This window comes from Myxine glutinosa, chromosome 4 (assembly GCF_964187855.1).
Source record: "Myxine glutinosa chromosome 4, kmMyxGlut1.1, whole genome shotgun sequence".
NCBI classification, from domain to species: Eukaryota; Metazoa; Chordata; class Myxini; order Myxiniformes; family Myxinidae; genus Myxine; species Myxine glutinosa.
Window position 1 is genome coordinate 153,383,457 of NC_136264.1, and position 18,517 is coordinate 153,401,973.

At 49.4% G+C, this 18,517-nt stretch overlaps 1 protein-coding gene across 1 annotated transcript in view; it reads right to left on the reverse strand.

Moving 5' to 3' along the window:
* The window catches only part of PPAT (phosphoribosyl pyrophosphate amidotransferase), a 98,392-nt gene that overhangs the window by 21,852 nt on the left and 58,023 nt on the right, over positions 1–18,517 (reverse strand). The window contains exon 8 of the mRNA XM_068113870.2: positions 17,527–17,654. Within this exon, the coding sequence (XP_067969971.1) occupies positions 17,527–17,654 (128 nt within the window). The remainder of the gene's footprint in view (positions 1–17,526; positions 17,655–18,517) is intronic.

Here is an 18,517-nt window from a genome sequence, read left to right on the forward strand (position 1 = left end):
TCGCAGGAGATACCGTGACCGAGAGCATCATCTGTGAGAAGGCACGAGACATTTACGGGGATTTGGTGCAGCAGACGGCGGGAACATCAACGGACGAGGCATCGGAAGAGTCATTCAAAGCCAGTCGGGGATGGTTTGATAATTTTAAGAAGAGGACCGGCATTCACTCCGTCGTCAGGCATGGTGAGGCAGCAAGCTCGGATGTGAAGGCAGCTGAAGATTTTATTATAACTTTTGCCGAACTGATAGAAGCCGAACGATACATCCCCCAGCAAATCTTCAACTGTGACGAGACAGGGCTCTTCTGGAAAAAGATGCCGAGGAGGACGTATATAACGGCAGAGGAAAAGAGCATGACAGGCCACAACTTGTTCAGAGTGCCGGCGATAGCTCGCCTTCTCTTTGTGGAAGACACGGGGAGATCCTTAACATCCAACAACTAATGGGACGCAAACGGGGCGCCCAGTTTAGCGGTACACACATTGATGAATCACCCTGCCTGTGAAACACCGACATGACAGGTTATAGCTGGGTCGGGATTCAAACCCAGGCTGGACAGTTTAGAGTCAAGTGTGCGTACCTCCAGTCCAGGCCATCCTGCCAACTTGTATGCTGCATACAGGTGTGGTGTGGTATATAAAGCGCGAGATATTTATATATATATATTTCAAAAAAAATTGGTGTGGTTTTTGGGGGGCTGGAACGGATTAATAGCATTTCAATGCATTTTAATGGGGAAATTTAATTTGAGAAACGAGCAAATTGAGTTACGAGCTCGGTCACAGAACGAATTAAACTCGTAAGTCAAGGTTTCACTGTATATGTATATATATATATATATATATATATATATATATATATATATATATATATATATATATATATATATATATCCACGATATCCATTTTTCCGTTCTCCAACCTATAGCTTTGTCTTTAAAAACTCAACGTTTCGGCCAGCAACCCAGCGTGCGCCGAGCCTCCACTAGCCTTCATCAAGAGAAGTTCCCTTGTTCACCTCCTCCCAGATATATCTGGGGGGAGGGGTGGGCCTATTCTATCAACCAATCACAAAGCTGCGTTGCGAGACCTCGTGACCATGGACCCATGCTCGGCTTATGTTGCAAGTGTTTTGTGCGTGTTTGAGCGGTGTATTGTGTTTTGTTGTCCGTGTTGCCTGTGTCGGCTATGTCCCACTTTGTCTTTGTCCTCCTCCATAAAAGGAGGTTACCTCGATTATTAGACCGAGCGTTACCTCGATTACCAGACCGAGCGTTACCTCGATTTCACGTCTTGCCATCCACTGCACCATAAAAGAGCTGTGGTGAATACACTCGTAAAAAGGGCAAGGAATATACCGTCCACCTTGAAGGGCAAAAGGAGAGAGATCAAGCATCTCAAATGGGTATTGAAAGCCAATGGCTACCCAGACCACCTCTGCCAAAAAATGAAATGGTACTGGCGGCCCCAAGAATCCAGGACGTGCCACAGGAACCACCTAAGGGCTTCTGCGTGCTACCATTTGTGCCACGGGTATCTCAAAGGATTGGCAGGATTTTGAGACCGGTCGGGGTGAGGGTCAACTACCAACCTATATACACCTTGAGACGTGCACTGACCAAGGTCAAAGACAAAAGACTGAAGAATGATTGCATAGGTGTGGTATACACCATTCCATGTGACTGTGGTGGAGAATACATAGGCGAGACTGGAAGAACCTTAGGCCAGCGCATTAATGAACACCACAAGGCCTTTGAGTGTAATCACCCAGAAAGATCTGCTATCGCCTAGCATGGAATAAGGGCGGGCCATGTTCCTCTATGGGACAATGTGAACGTGCTGGCGGCATCCCCGAACCGGGCCAGGAGGCGAATACTGGAGGCCTGGCACACTGGCCAAACGCGGGCACCATTGACAGAGGAGACTGTGGCGTTACCACAGGCATACGGACCTCTCATGCATAAGTACACCAGAGACACACCGATGCGTGGAGGAGGACAAAGACAAAGTGGGACATAGCCGACACAGGCAACACGGACAACAAAACACAATACACCGCTCAAACACGCACAAAACACTTGCAACATAAGCCGAGCATGGGTCCATGGTCACGAGGTCTCGCAACGCAGCTTTGTGATTGGTTGATAGAATAGGCCCACCCCTCCCCCCAGATATATCTGGGAGGAGGTGAACAAGGGAACTTCTCTTGATGAAGGCTAGTGGAGGCTCGGCGCACGCTGGGTTGCTGGCCGAAACGTTGAGTTTTTAAAGCCAAAGCTATAGGTTGGAGAACGGAAAAATGGATATCGTCGATATAATTCCCAACCGCCGTTCATTACTTGATATATCTATATACTGTATATATATATATATATATATATATATATATATATATATATATATATATATATATATATATATATATATTGTTACAGGTCGCGGACAGATGTTATAGACCGAGCGGTGGTGTAAGACCGCGACCTAACAAAACTCACCCGATTCACCCAGAACTTTGGCCGTATCGCACCGTAGCTGCTCAATGAGGGAAAAGACAAAAACGACGCAATGCAAGAGGAAAAGGAATTAAAACGAGAAGACGTACAGACGAGTAATGGGGTTTATTATTTACACACACAAGCAAAAAGGAGCAATCAAGTTTATTTACAACACATAAGACGCAGGTGACAGTGCAAATACTAGCTTATCTACAGGCTTAACTTATCCCAGGACAGAACAAACAAAAGACACTGACTCACGCGGGGAATTGCAGGAATCGCAGGATGTGGAGGGCTGGAGGGAGAGGGAGGTCCAAAGGGGGGTCATGCAGCACGATCGGCGCGTTTAGCAGCCGCCGTTCCTTTTCGGCCCTGCTCCAAACCGCCGCCCAGGCCCCAAGCGGCTGCCGGGTGTCGCTGCTGCTGCCGCCTCCACTTGCCTTGCCAGGCCTTGTCCCACTCGTCTAAACCCTCAACTCTTTCTTGGTCCCTCACTCTTTACCACCACTCTCTTGACGACCAACTCAGACCAACTCAGACCTCTCTCACCAAGACCAACCCTTTGTGACCAACCGACTCAGACCAACTCAGAGTGCATCTCTCACCAACTCCTCCTGACCACTTCCGTTTTGCGCCTTTTATAGCGCCTCCAGCGATTACGCCCCCGGCGTTTTGGACACGCCCATCGGGGTGCTCACCTCGGCCCTGGTTGGTCGCGCGACCCTCGGGCTCCGCCTTGGATGACGACGGGCGGGCACGCCCCTCCTCCCCTCTGACGAGGTGGAGACACGCCTTTCTTCTCCGACTCAAAGCACATGGTCAATGGCGGTGATTGGAGGGGAGGTGATTGGGAATCGAGGGCTCAGCAGTGACGAGAGGGGATGTAATATGGAAATGGAGGTTTTGGGGATGGGAAGGAAAGGGAATCTATTCTCTTTCATTGGTGCAATGGAGTATTTCAATTAATGGAAGACACAGCCTTACGCTAATACACATAATAAGGGTATAACTGTCAAAAAAAAGATATATCGTGTCCTGCATGTATGTTTTATGGACTAACTACGGAAACGCCCTTTGACCTTTATACAACCACAAATGGAGGGAGGAGGGGTGATATTTTACAACAACCTTTTACAACAACATTTTACCACAACAACAAAATAAAAAAACATTCTCATATCCACAACACTGCACCCTCCTCCCCTTAGGCACGTCCCGGGCCTATTACTTTTACCTTAGTGTGGCACGTAGGTGTAGTTCCCTCTACTTTTAACCTGACCCTGAGTGCGACAGTTTTAAAACATAATAAATGTGTCCCGCTGCTCCATTGCACCCTGCCTAACAGACTTACGCCCACAGTTAACCGAATTGCGGAATGGTCTTCAAACTACACACTGACGGTGGGAAGCATTATTTACAATTGACGCTATTTTTATTTACAAAACTAACCCAGGACCTGTGATTGTTCTTTCTGGGGGGGAGACAGTCTGCTCTGCATCGACGCACCATGAACGCACCCAAAAACGCACCAATCGGTGCAGTCACCATTGTTCAATGAATAAAAATAAATTCAACAACCCCTAACCCTGCAGGTGGTCTCTTGCTCTTCGGCTCCCTCTGCTGGTGATTATTATTTGTCTTCCAGATGTTGTCATTTTCATTTTGCTTTGCTTACTGGCGGCCTATTTTCAATAAAGTGTGCCCAATGTGTCCTTTTTTATTTGCTTTATTTATGGCCCACAGGGCCGACTATGTGTGGTTCACCTGTGGGGCATCGGTGCCCTGTGGCCAAGGTCCGCCAGCAAGATTTCGGGCCCTCATGGCCGGTTCCAGCAGAGGGGCCATGCCCCAACCCATGGGGTCCATAAGTGGTGCTCGGCCACAGGCATGTGGTCCATAATGTGGTGCATCGATGCAGACAGCTGGTTCTGGGAATTTCGGGCGCACAATGGCCGACCCACGCACGCTCCCCTCGGCGCCCAAGTCATGTGGGAGACAAAAGGGGAAAGACAATTGAGCGAGGGGTAAGGTCACAAGGGTACACATCAATAAGGCAATGCAAGGCGAAATGCGTACGGAGGGCGAAGTGAGAAAGCTCGTCCCTACCGTACGTCACCCCCCTGTCACCTACCCTACCCTTACCCCATATGTACAAAAATTTACACATTTACAAATTCGTCACTACTGTCACGTCTTCCCCATATTTCCCCTATACCAAATTCGTCTCCACAATCCCTCTACTGCAAAATTTGCCATCACCAAATTCATCATCAGTCCTCATAAGGAGGCAGAGATGGAACATCAAAGCACAATGTCACACCCACGTCATGATGCGTCTCACCATCCAAACATTTGCACAGTAAAAATAACAAAACATGGCATGGTGCGGAGTACCTGTCACCTCAGGTGAGTGGATGCAGATGGTGCGAGGAGATCCTTCATCCTAACTATTTTCTAAATGACTTTAACACACTTTACATTACCCGGGGTCTTTCTCCGGCCAAACCATTGGCCCTCTTACACTATGGGTTCTAAAAACCAATTCCCATTGGCCAAACTGTGGTGCTTTTCAATTTGGGGTCTCACTCCCCCGATTCATCTCCCGGTGCCCTCGCACAATTTCTGGGCTGTGGCGTGTACCTCTCCCAGCGGGTCTACCCACCTGCACACCTCCACCACTACAGTTGCCTCCGAGCTTACCTGCTCCTTACCCTAACCTAACTACCTGGGGAAGGCCCTCTGGCGCTCTCCCCACTCGGTGCCCTCTCTGGCACTGGGCTACCCGGGTCCGTCCTCCGGATCCTCGGGCCCCATCCACAACTAACGGCTCCCAGAGCCCACCTGCGGCCTCACCTGGCCGACATCCTCACAGTGGTGGAGTGCCCAACCAACTACACACACTAACAGGCTACACGCCCAGCCATTTCCACAACACTAATGCACCCATTCACAACACCATTCTGCAACCGCACCACAGATGCCAATATCCAACCACAATTTACCTGTACCCTCTACCTAACACTTACACTACCCGCCCCGGGTATTCGTGAAAGGGGTCCACTCTTCCCCCATCCACACCTTCGCACCATGCACACCACTCCGTACCACTTACTCCAACTCTCTCCACACACCTGTACCTGCACACCTGTGCTCTCATTCTTGGTGCCGCCTGCACCCTTCTCTCCCCAAGCGCATTCGCGCTGATCCACAACACTCACTACTCATCCACTGCTTCACACACCTGTCCAGTTGCACACCTGTGCAATCACACCTGTTCAATTCTCACCTGTTCAATCTTCACACACACGGCATCATCTCAGCTAACTACTCCCTTCTGAAACTTGCGCTTCCCAGTCGTCCCTTTAAACTATTGCGCTCCCTCGTCATTATCATCCATACTAATCTACCTGCGTCCCCACTACAGGTATCAGTCACTAACTAAACTTAACGTTACCTAATGTCATCTTCGCTAGATCCCTACAATATAACCTAACCCACCCGGGCTAGTTTTCACTGCCATACTCCCCATAAGCTATTGCGCATTTGCCCCCACTGTGAGGGATGGTGGATTTGCCATCCCACCACATCGGGGGTCTCTCACTATCAATTTTGCTTACCAAATTCCAACCAATCAAAAATTTGCCAATCACTACTCATCATCTGCCAATCATTACTGCCAATCCTTTGCCAATCATCAAATTTTGTTTTTCTCTAATTTTGGGTCCAAAACACTATCACTATCACGATCACCATCATCACAGTCCGCTATATATCCTAGCCTCGGTGCGTCATGACATCATTAAACTCGGCTTCGTAAAGCCGAGCAATGAATTCGGGTGGTTTGGTTGCCTGCAGGTTGAATCCGTCCGGCTTTCGGTTCAAGGGAGGTGGTTTGGTTGGACCGAGGCTCCACGCACCATCTCGGCGCGGCACCTTGCGGTCCCGGGCCCGATGGCTCAATCTCCCCCGGTCGGAACCCCGTCCCCACGAGGGGGCACCGTTCCGCCTCCTCCCACTCGCCCTTGAACCGGACCGGTCGCCTCGCCCGACAAAGCCCGGACTCGACCGTGCGGGGCGGGGCCAAGCCCGAATCGGCAACGACGCTTCGAAGAGAAGCGACGCAGCATCGATCCGCGCCGGGCCTCGCACCCAACAAAGCACCCCATGCCCCGAGTGCTCGCATCGGCTATCCGTCGCCCTAACCACTACCCTGGTTACCGTCGACGCTTTACTTGCATGCTTACAAGCATACGCTACCCCTTTCACCCTCACAAAACCTGGCGTTCCAACGCCGTCCGTACATTCCACCAACGCTCTCTCTGTTACACACCACACCTCTTGCGCACACTTCGGTCCACACCTCTCCTCCGTTACGTCCTCCGTAACACTCACCATGGGCGTGCACTCCGTATTGCTCTCACTCCCTGTGTCACACCCCGTACACACCGACGTGCATTCTCGCTCGCACTCGGTTTCACTCCCACACTTTATAACACACCCACTCGCCGACGCACACTTTTTCCTCCCACGCGTGCCATTTCCACTCACTCGGGACCCTTCACCAACGCCCGGGTGCTTCCTCGATCCCAAGCGCGCGAAAATTCTTTTGTCGCTAAACATCCTCTTACAAAATCTCCCCGCACAATACACAACAGCACGACTCACCTGGGGGATCCTTTTCTCCACGCGAACCTGCAAACTTCCGTTCGGGTTAAGCACAGCATCGTGATGTGAGCAGGGACTTTGTACATAATCCATTTCTCCCTGCAATTCCCGGGCTACCTCCGTCATCTCTTCAATTTTAATTCCCAGCACTGCTTTTTCTTTATTAACCTCGGCGACCGCTGGCTTTAATAAAACACCCTCCTCTACCTCAGCGGTCGCCGGCTTTTCCAAACCCCGTGTCGCGATTTCTACCCCCGTCATTGTACCCGTGCTTTCCTCCGCTTCGCTCAACCGGCGCTTTTCGACCCGCTTTACCTCGTCGTGCACCCGTGGGACCCTTTCGCCCAACTTGCGGTCTCTGTCCCTCTGCTCCTCCCTTGCTTCATATGCGACTCTGTCCGTCGCCAGTCCCTCATTTACTTCTTTGGCCCGGTCATTTATTCCCTCCAATTTTCCCCGATCACAACTTGTTTTGTCTATCATGGCATCCATTTTTGCTTCTAGCCTCTCCATAAGGGCCCTCATTTGTATCATCATAAAAAGGTCCGAATTCCCCAGCGGCGCTACTACGGTCACGGGCGCGGCTAGATTTGGTGCCGCTGTAACCGCGTGCGCAAAGGCGCCATTTTGTGCGTCTGATACTCCCTCAACCGCCTCCTCATTGCTCCCCTCCATTTGATCCTGGGTTACTTCTAACCCCTCTATTTCTCCCACCGGCATCCCGTCGCCTTGAACAGCCATGGCGCGATTTCAAAATTCAGGTTTTGTAAAACAAAACAAATTTCGGCCGCTCCAAATTTTGACCAAAATTTTTTTTTTCCTCTATTCGTTTTTTTAAAAAATTTGGTCGGGCCTCGAATCCCACTCCCAGACACCAATTGTTACAGGTCGCGGACAGATGTTATAGACCGAGCGGTGGTGTAAGACCGCGACCTAACAAAACTCACCCGATTCACCCAGAACTTTGGCCGTATCGCACCGTAGCTGCTCAATGAGGGAAAAGACAAAAACGACGCAATGCAAGAGGAAAAGGAATTAAAACGAGAAGACGTACAGACGAGTAATGGGGTTTATTATTTACACACACAAGCAAAAAGGAGCAATCAAGTTTATTTACAACACATAAGACGCAGGTGACACAGTGCAAATACTAGCTTATCTACAGGCTTAACTTATCCCAGGACAGAACAAACAAAAGACACTGACTCACGTGGGGAATTGCAGGAATCGCAGGATGTGGAGGGCTGGAGGGAGAGGGAGGTCCAAAGGGGGGTCATGCAGCACGATCGGCGCGTTTAGCAGCCGCCGTTCCTTTTCGGCCCTGCTCCAAACCGCCGCCCAGGCCCCAAGCGGCTGCCGGGTGTCGCTGCTGCTGCCGCCTCCACTTGCCTTGCCAGGCCTTGTCCCACTCGTCTAAACCCTCAACTCTTTCTTGGTCCCTCACTCTTTACCACCACTCTCTTGACGACCAACTCAGACCAACTCAGACCTCTCTCACCAAGACCAACCCTTTGTGACCAACCGACTCAGACCAACTCAGAGTGCATCTCTCACCAACTCCTCCTGACCACTTCCGTTTTGCGCCTTTTATAGCGCCTCCAGCGATTACGCCCCCGGCGTTTTGGACACGCCCATCGGGGTGCTCACCTCGGCCCTGGTTGGTCGCGCGACCCTCGGGCTCCGCCTTGGATGACGACGGGCGGGCACGCCCCTCCTCCCCTCTGACGAGGTGGAGACACGCCTTTCTTCTCCGACTCAAAGCACATGGTCAATGGCGGTGATTGGAGGGGAGGTGATTGGGAATCGAGGGCTCAGCAGTGACGAGAGGGGATGTAATATGGAAATGGAGGTTTTGGGGATGGGAAGGAAAGGGAATCTATTCTCTTTCATTGGTGCAATGGAGTATTTCAATTAATGGAAGACACAGCCTTACGCTAATACACATAATAAGGGTATAACTGTCAAAAAAAAGATATATCGTGTCCTGCATGTATGTTTTATGGACTAACTACGGAAACGCCCTTTGACCTTTATACAACCACAAACGGAGGGAGGAGGGGTGATATTTTACAACAACCTTTTACAACAACATTTTACCACAACAACAAAATAAAAAAACATTCTCATATCCACAACAATATATATATATATATATATATATATATATATATATATATATATATATATATATATATATATATATATATATATATATATATATATACATATATATTGTGGATATGAGGATTGTGTTTTTTTTTTATTGCTTTATTCTGGACCCTCCTGCCTCCAGTTGTGTATAAAGGTCAAAGGTCGTTCCGTAGTTAGTTCATAAGCACTCACGTTAGCCAATCATAGATTTCCCCCTTGTTGACAATTATTTCCTTATTCTGTGTAGTAGGGTAAGGCCTTGTCTTCCATTAATTGACACTCCATTGCACCGAATTCAAATAGATAGATCCCCTTTCATTCCCATTCCCAAAGCCGCAATTGCCAACTGTTCCCTCCGCGACTCCATTCGCCACGAGGTAGGCTCGGAGAAGAAGGGGGAGGAGCTGCCGAATCCTGGGCGTGCCCGCCCATCGTCATCAAGGGTGGAGCCAGAGGGCCGTGCCGACCAATCAGGGCCGAGGCGAGCTCACCGATGGGCGTGTTCTAGAGGTCGGCGGCTTGATTTGCCCGCGGCGTTATAAAGAGCGCGCGCGGAAGCCGTTTTAGGAGAAGTGCGCGAGGAGGGAAGAGAAGCGCGGAGGAAGCCTTTAACACAAGTGCGCGAGAGAAGCGCGGGGGAAGCCTTTAACACAAGTGCGCGAGAGAAGTGCTCAAGAGAAGAGCGAAGTGCATGACGTCACCCTGCTCGCTCCCAGCCTGACGAGGCCCGGCTTGTTGTGCGCCCTGCCAAGCCTTCTAGCTTGTGGTCCGAGCTGAACCTTCCTCCCGGTCCAGCCAATTGTTCCTGCCTCCATTCCCCATTCGTGTGAGTCCGTCTTTGTTTGTTCTGTCCCTGGGTTAATTAAGACTGTAATAGATAAGCTAGCAATTTTCACTGTGTCACCTTTCCTCTTCTGTATTTTATTTTCTTATCCTTCCTTCTTCCTTGGTTTCTTTCAATTGTGTAAATAGTAAATAAATTATATTTGTATTTCTTACCCTTTGTCTTTCTTTCTTCTTTACATCCTTCGTTTTAGTCTTTTCCCCATTGAATATCTATGGCACGATTCGGCCAACGTTCAGGAATCGGGTTAGTCGGGGTAACTGTTCGGGCGCGGCGGCCATCCGCTCAGCAAACAACATCCTCGCCGCGGTCCCGTAACAATTGGTGTCGGGAGCGAGATTGGACCCGAAGCGCGGTTAACGCGCTCAAAATTACGAGCGGCCGAAATTGTTTTGTTTTGTTTTAGAAAATCCGAAATTTGAAATCGCGCCATGGCTAGTCAAGGCGATCGGATGCCGGTGGGGGAACTAGAAGAGGGGTTAGGGGTAACCCAGGATCAGAGGGAAGAAATGGAGGAGAGCAATGAGAAGGTGGTTGAGGAGGTGTCAGGCGCGCAAAATGGCGCCCTCGCGCACGTGGGTGTAGCGGCACCAAATGTAGCCGCGCCCGTGGTTGCAGAGGCACAAAATAGCGGCGCTGCGGCAGCCGAGTCCGCGGCACTGGGGAAATTGGACCTCTTCATGGCGCAAATCAGGGCATGCTTCGTGGTGCAAAGTAAGGAAATAGATGAAAAGATGGATAAATCAAGGGCGGAAAGCAGAGAAATAGGACAAATGATGGAAAGGAATAGTGAGCGATTGGAGGGCCAAATGGGAGCAATGAGGGACGAAGCGAGGGGTACCAGTGCCCAAATTGGGAAGATAGACAGCAAATTTGAGAGGCTAGGAAGCAAAATGGAGCGAATCGGCAAAATTGGGGACAGAATGGGTGACCGCATGCAAAAATGTGGGGAGACCATGGATCGCATGGTGGGCGAGAGGGTCCCAAGGGTGCACGATGAGGTAACGCGGGTCGAGAAGCGCTGGTTGAGCGAGGCGGAGGAAAGCGCGGGTACAATGACGGGAATAGAGATCGCGACCCGGGGTATGGGGCAGCCGGCGACTGCTGAGGTAGGAGAGAAAATTTTGTTAAAGCCAGCGGTCGTCGAGGCGAATAAAGAAAAAACAGTAATGGGTATAATTGAAATTGTAGAAACGACAGACGTAGAAGAGCAACAGTCGGAGGAAGGAATGGAAACTGCTCAAAGTCTGAATGCACATCCTGATGCCGTACTTGCTAATCCTTATAAAGATTTGCAGGTGCGCGTGGAGAAGGGAATCCCCCAGGTGAGTCGTGCTGTATATTGTGCGGGGAGATTTTGCAGGAGGATGTTTGACGACAAGAGAATTGTCGCGCGATTGGGATCGAGGAAGCACCCGGGCGTTGGTGAAGGGTCGCGTGTGAAAAAAAAGTGTGCGTCAAGGGGTGAGCGTGTTACGAAGCGCGAGTGTGATACCGAGTGCGAGCGAGAATGCACGTCGGGGTGTACGGAGTGTGACACAGGGAGTGAGAGCGATACGGAGTGTACGTGCGAGGGGGAGTGTGACACGGAGAGTAAGGTGGTGGTGGAACGTGTGTGAGGAAGCACACCTGAGTTGGTTGTGGCGCGGGTGTGGGAGAGCCCATCTGAGCGCGTTAGTGGGTGGATGCAAGAGTGCACGCCCATGGTGAGTGGTACGGGGTACGTACCAAGGGGGGAGAGTGCGCAAGACGGTGCGCGAGGTGTGTTAAGGGAGTGTGCGAACGGCGAGTGTGCGCGAGAGGTGTGGTGTGTAACAGGGAGTGCGTTGGTGGAATGGACGGAGTGTGTGGAATGTACGGACGGCGTTGGAACGCCGGGTTTTGTGAGTGTCAAAAGGGTCGCGTGTGCGTGTGGGCATGCGAGTAAAGCATCGATGTTGAACGGTTAGCGTTTAGGGCGACGGATAGCCGATGCGAGCACTCGGGGCGCGGTGCGCTTTGTTGGATGCCAGGCCCGGCGCGGATCGATGCTGCCTCGCTTCTCTTCGAAGCGTCCTTGCCGATTCGGGCTTGGCCCCACCCCGCACGGTCGAGTCCGGGCCTTGTCGGGCGAGGCGACCGGTCCGGTTCAAGGGCGAGTGGGAGGAAGCGGGACGGTGCCCCCTCGCGGGGACGGGGTTCCGACCGGGCGAGCCTCAGTCATCGGGCCCGGGACCGCAAGGTACCGAGCCACGATGATGCGTGGAATCTCGGCCCGAGCATGCCTCCTCCTCAGAGTCGTGAATGCTGGACGGATCCAACTGCAGGCGACCAAACCACCCGAATTCATTGCTCGGCTTTGCGAAGCCGAATTTAATGAAGTCATGACGCACCGAAGCTAGGATATAGCGGACTGTGATGATGGTGATACTGATAGTGTTTTTGGATTCGAAATTTTGGGATAGAAAATTTTTGATTGGTTGCAATTGGATGAGCCAAATTGGTAGTGGGAGATACCCGATGTGGTGGGATGGCAACTCTGCCATCTCTCACACCGGGGGCAAAGGAGCAATAGACTTATGGGGTTTGGCAGTGAAAACTAGCCCGGGAGGGTTAGGATATTGTGTGTAAGGAGAAGATGACCTAGAGAAGATGAAGAAACTAGCCCTAGAGAAGATGACCTTAGGTAACGATAAGATTAGGTAGTGACAATGATACCTGTAGTGGGGACGCAGGTAGATTAGTTTGGATGATAATGACGTGGTATGTGCTTAGTTTAAAGGGAAGACGGGGAGCACTAAGTTAGCAGGGCAACAGGTAGTTCAGATGATGCCGTGTGTATGGTTAAAAGGTGTGATTGCACAGGTGTGCAACTGGACAGGTGTATGGAGCAGTGTTTGAGTGAGTGATGGTGATGTGTATTGTGCTGACCAAATGGTCCAGGAAGGAAGGAGGGTGCAGGTGGCACCAGGTGCGATTGCACAGGTGTGCAACGACAGGTGAATGGAGAACAGGTGTATGGAATAAATGGTCTGGAGTATATGGAGTATTGGAATGGATGGTCGTGGAGTGAGTATGGTGGAAACTGTGGAGTGGAGTGGATGGTGCGAAGGTGTGAATGGGGGAAGAATGGACCCCCATCACGAATACCCGGGGATGGTAGTGTAAGTGTTAGGTAGAGGGTATAGGTAAATTGTGGTTGGATATTGGCATCTGTGGTGAGTGGTGGAAGAATGGTATTTGGATGGGTGCATTAGTGACGTGGAAATGGCTGGGCGTGTAGCCTGTTAGTGTGTGTAGTTGGTTGACACTCCGCCACTGTTAGGATGTCGGCCAGGTGAGGCCGCAGGTGGGCTCTGGGAGCCGGTAGAGTTGTGGATGGGGCCCGAGGATCCGGAGGACGGACCCGGGTAGCCCAGTGCCAGAGGGCACCGAGGGGTGACAGAGCCAGGAGGGGCCTTCCCCAGTTAGATAGGTTAGGGTGAGGAGCTAGGTAAGCTCGGAGGCAACTACAGTGGTGGAGGTGTGCAGGTGGGTAGACCTGCTGGGAGAGCTGCACGACCCAGCCCGGAAATTGTGCAAGGGCACCAGGAGATGAATCGGGGGAGTGAGACCCCAAATTGAGAAGCACCACAGTTTGGTCAATGGGAATTGGTTTTTAGAACCCATAGTGTAAGTTGGCCAATGGATTGGCAGGGAAAGACCCCGGGTAGTGTAAAGTGTGTTAATGTCATTTAGAGGATAGTTGGGATGGAAATCTCCTTGCACCATCTGCATCCACTCACCTGGGATGACGTACCTCCGCACCATGCCAGGTTGTTTTGATTATTTTTATGATGCAAATGTTTTGGATTGTGAGACGCATCATGACGTGGGTGTGACATTGTGCTTGTTGTTCCATCTCTCCCTCCTTATGAGGATTGATGATGAATTGGGTGATGGCAAATTTTGGTTAGGGGGATTGTGGTGACGAATTTGGTATAGGAGAGATATGGGGAGACGTGACAGTAGTGACGAATTGGTAAATGTGTAGATTGTTGTAAATATGGGGTAAGGGCAAGGGTAGAGTAGGTGACAGGGGGGGTGACGGACGGTAGGGACGAGCTTTTCTCCGCTCCGTCTCCATACGCACCTCGCCTTGCATTGCCTGTATTGATGTGTACCCTTGTGACCTTACCCCTCGCTCATGTCTTTTCCCCCTTTTGTCTCCCACATGAGGACTGTGCGCCACTGGGCGCCGAGGGGAGCGTGCGGGAGTCCGCCATTGTGCGCCCGGAACTCCCAGAACCAGCTGTCTGCATCGATGCACCACCTTATGGACCACATGTCTGTGGCGGAGCACCACTTATGGACCCCATGGGTTGGGGCATGGCCCCTCTGCTGGAACCGGCCATGAAGGCCCGAGATCTTGCTGGCGGACCTTGGTCACAGGGCACCGATGCCCCACAGGTGAACCACACGTAGTCGGCCCTGTGGGCCATAAATAAAGAAAAAAAAATGGACACGTTTTGTGCAAATTTTATTGCAAATAGGCCGCCAGCAAAGAAGATGACAACAACTGGAAGAGAGCATTAGCCAGCAGAGGGAGCCAAAGAGCAAGACACCACCATGGGTTTGTTGTTTTTATTTTTTATTGAACTGTGGTGAATGTGCACCGATTGGTGCTTGAGGGTGCTTTGGTGCGTTTTTGGGTGCTTTCATGGTGCATCGATGCAGGACAGACTGTCTCTCCCCCCCAAAAGAACAATCACAGGTCCTGGGTTGCGTTTTGTAAATAAAGTAGTCATTGTAAATAATGCGCCCCCACCGTAAGTGTTTTAGTTTGAAGACAATTCCGCAATTCGGTTAGTTGTGGGTGTGAATCTGTTAGGCAGGGTGCAATGGAGCAGCGGGACATATTTATCTATGTTTTAAAACTGTCACACTCAGGGTCAGGTTAAATGTAGAGGGAACTATACGTACGTGCCACACTAAAGGTAAAAGTTCATAGGCCCGGGACGTGCCTAAGAGGAGGAGGGTGCAGTGTTGTGGATATGAGGATTGTGTTTTTTTTTGATTGCTTTATTCTGGACCCTCCTGCCTCCAGTTGTGTATAAAGGTCAAAGGTCGTTCCGTAGTTAGTTCATAAGCACTCACGTTAGCCAATCATATATTTCCCCCTTGTTGACAGTTATTTCCTTATTCTGTGTAGTAGGGTAAGGCCTTGTCTTCCATTAATTGACACTCCATTGCACCGAATTCAAATAGATAGATCCCCTTTCATTCCCATTCCCAAAGCCGCAATTGCCAACTGTTCCCTCCGCGACTCCATTCGCCACGAGGTAGGCTCGGAGAAGAAGGGGGAGGAGCTGCCGAATCCTGGGCGTGCCCGCCCATCGTCATCAAGGGTGGAGCCAGAGGGCCGTGCCGACCAATCAGGGCCGAGGCGAGCTCACCGATGGGCGTGTTCTAGAGGCCGGCGGCTTGATTTGCCCGCGGCGTTATAAAGAGCGCGCGCGGAAGCCGTTTTAGGAGAAGTGCGCGAGGAGGGAAGAGAAGCGCGGGGGAAGCCTTTAACACAAGTGCACGAGAGAAGCGCGGGGGAAGCCTTTAACACAAGTGCGCGAGAGAAGCGCGGGGGAAGCCTTGAGAGAAGTGCACGACGTCACCCTGCTCGCTCCCAGCCTGACGAGGCCCGGCTTGTTGTGCGCCCTGCCAAGCCTTCCAGCTTGTGGTCCGAGCTGAACCTTCCTCCCGGTCCAGCCAATTGTTCCTGCCTCCATTCCCCATTCGTGTGAGTCCGTCTTTGTTTGTTCTGTCCCTGGGTTAATTAAGACTAATAGATAAGCTAGCAATTTTCACTGTGTCACCTTTCCTCTTCTGTATTTTATTTTCTTATCCTTCCTTCTTCCTTGGTTTCTTTCAATTGTGTAAATAGTAAATAAATTATATTTGTATTTCTTACCCTTTGTCTTTCTTTCTTCTTTACATCCTTTGTTTTAGTATTTTCCCCATTGAATATCTGTGGCGCGATTCGGCCAACGTTCAGGAATCGGGGTAACTGTTCGGGCGCGGCGGCCATCCGCTCGGCAAACAACATCCTCGCCGCGGTCCCGTAACAATATATATATATATATATATATATATATATACACACACACACACACACACACACACACACACACACACACACACACACACACACACACACACACACACACACACACACACACACACACACACACACACACACACACACACACACACACACACACACACACACACACACACACACACACATATCATAATATGATATGATGGTGGACTGAACTTTTAAACCCCTTTTCTCAAAATCTAGATCAGGTTGGGCATCCCAATTTAGCCCTCAGCAGCTCAAGATTTTCAAAATGAAAATTAACAAAAGCAATAAAAGCTAAGAGTACCAGAGACCAACAGTTGTAAGAATATATTAAGAGAGAAGTGTCGTTTGAGTGATGGAACGGCTGTTATGAATCATTAAAAGAGCCTAATTTGTTCAGACCTCTGATTGTGTACCTCACTGGAACAGCCCTGCAGAACCCTTTCACAAAAGCAACTCGAACAGCACTCAGTAGAAAGTTGGCCATGTTGATGGATTTGGACTAAACTTGGTTAACAGGTTGGGTGTGTGACAAGGAAATATTGATTCAATTTCGGTGAAGATTCAAATCCAGATCAGAGAATTTTTTAAAGTAATTCTTCACTATCGAGCAATAGGGCTAAAAACAAAAGTTATGGGCGGATTCAGCCAAAACTTCGTGGACAGGAAACCTCCACCTGGTTGGCCATGTCAATCAATGGTGAAGAATCACTGAAAAAAGTTATACAAGCTGGATCCGGGTCTTCACCAAAATTGAATCGCTTCTTCCTTGTCACATACACAACCTGTCCAACAAGTTTCATCCATATCCATCCATAACTTCGAAATATCCTGCTATGTATAGTTTTTAGCCCGATCTCTAAATGGTGAAGAATCAGTTTAAAAATTATATTAGCCGGATCCAAATCCGGATCTTCACCAAAATCTAATCATTTCGTCCTTGTGACATGCGCTACATCCCTGCCAAATGTCGTTCGAATCGGTTGACAACTTTGAGATATTTTGTTCACAAACTGACAGACAAACAGACAGGGATGAAAACATAACCTCCATCCACCTTTGGTGGAGGAGGTAATTACATCAAAGAATGCTTGATGGTTCATAATACACAGGTAATGTCAAAAATAATGCCCAGGCAAACAATGTTTTTAGTGAGGCGAAAAAAATCAGATAGACATAAAAATGTGATTGAAGTGACAGAAAACAGTTGGGCAGGATTCGAGAATGCAAATTTTTATAACAAGGAAACAATTTTTGTGTTCATAAAAATCTACTTGGTTGGCGTATCCAAGGGCCGCGGGTGTTGCCGATTCTGGGACAGTGCTGACGACATCGGCCTCCACCGGCCACTCCAATGCCAGCTGACGTCCGCAACGCTTCCTGACCGTGTACACCATCTGGCCTGTTGCATCAGACAATATTTATCGCCATATGATGAGGAACATTAGTCATGAAGTACATCAATATTTCTTGTACATTCAAGTTTACAAACCTTTGGCCTTGCAAGTTTACCTTTGCCCGAAACATTGGCAACAAAGAAACGAAAAAAGTTCTCTTTCCAATAACGAGTCAGATCGTCATTTTGAGCAAGACAAATGTGAAGATAGATTGTAAATATGATCACGAGAAAATGGAATCATCTTTGGTAATTGCATAAACATATTTTATTTCCTGAAGTTAAATTCAATATCAACCCTTCAATCCTCAACCAGGCAGCATGACTGAGGTTATACAATTGCCAAGGATGATGCACCTCAAACCTCTGAAACCTCTGAAAAACAACTGTTAAGTCTGTACTTTGGTTATAGGCTGGGAAGATAATCTCTGCTCAGAATAAGCTAATCTGTGCTGATAACTTACATTGGTTTAGATATATAAATAAACAATCGGTAGTTATCCTGAGATAAGAATAAGACAGGCAGAATGGGCAAAAATTCAGGCCTGTTCCTACGATTCATTTTCTGATATTGTGCAAATACAAAATATGACTAGAACGGCACTTGGTAAAGAGCATACCTCCATCAGGCTGAACAGTTTACGTTGTATATCCCACTGATAGACCAAATCATCATCCATACCTGAACCAAAATCGAATCGGCTTCTTCTCATCACCTATCCAACTCATCCACCAAGTTTTGTCCTTATCCATCCACAACTTTGATATCGTGCTATATATCGTTTCTGGCCCGATCTCTCAATGATGAAGAATCACGTAAAAATATTTTTTAATTACTCGAATTCGGATCTTCACCAAAATTGAATCAA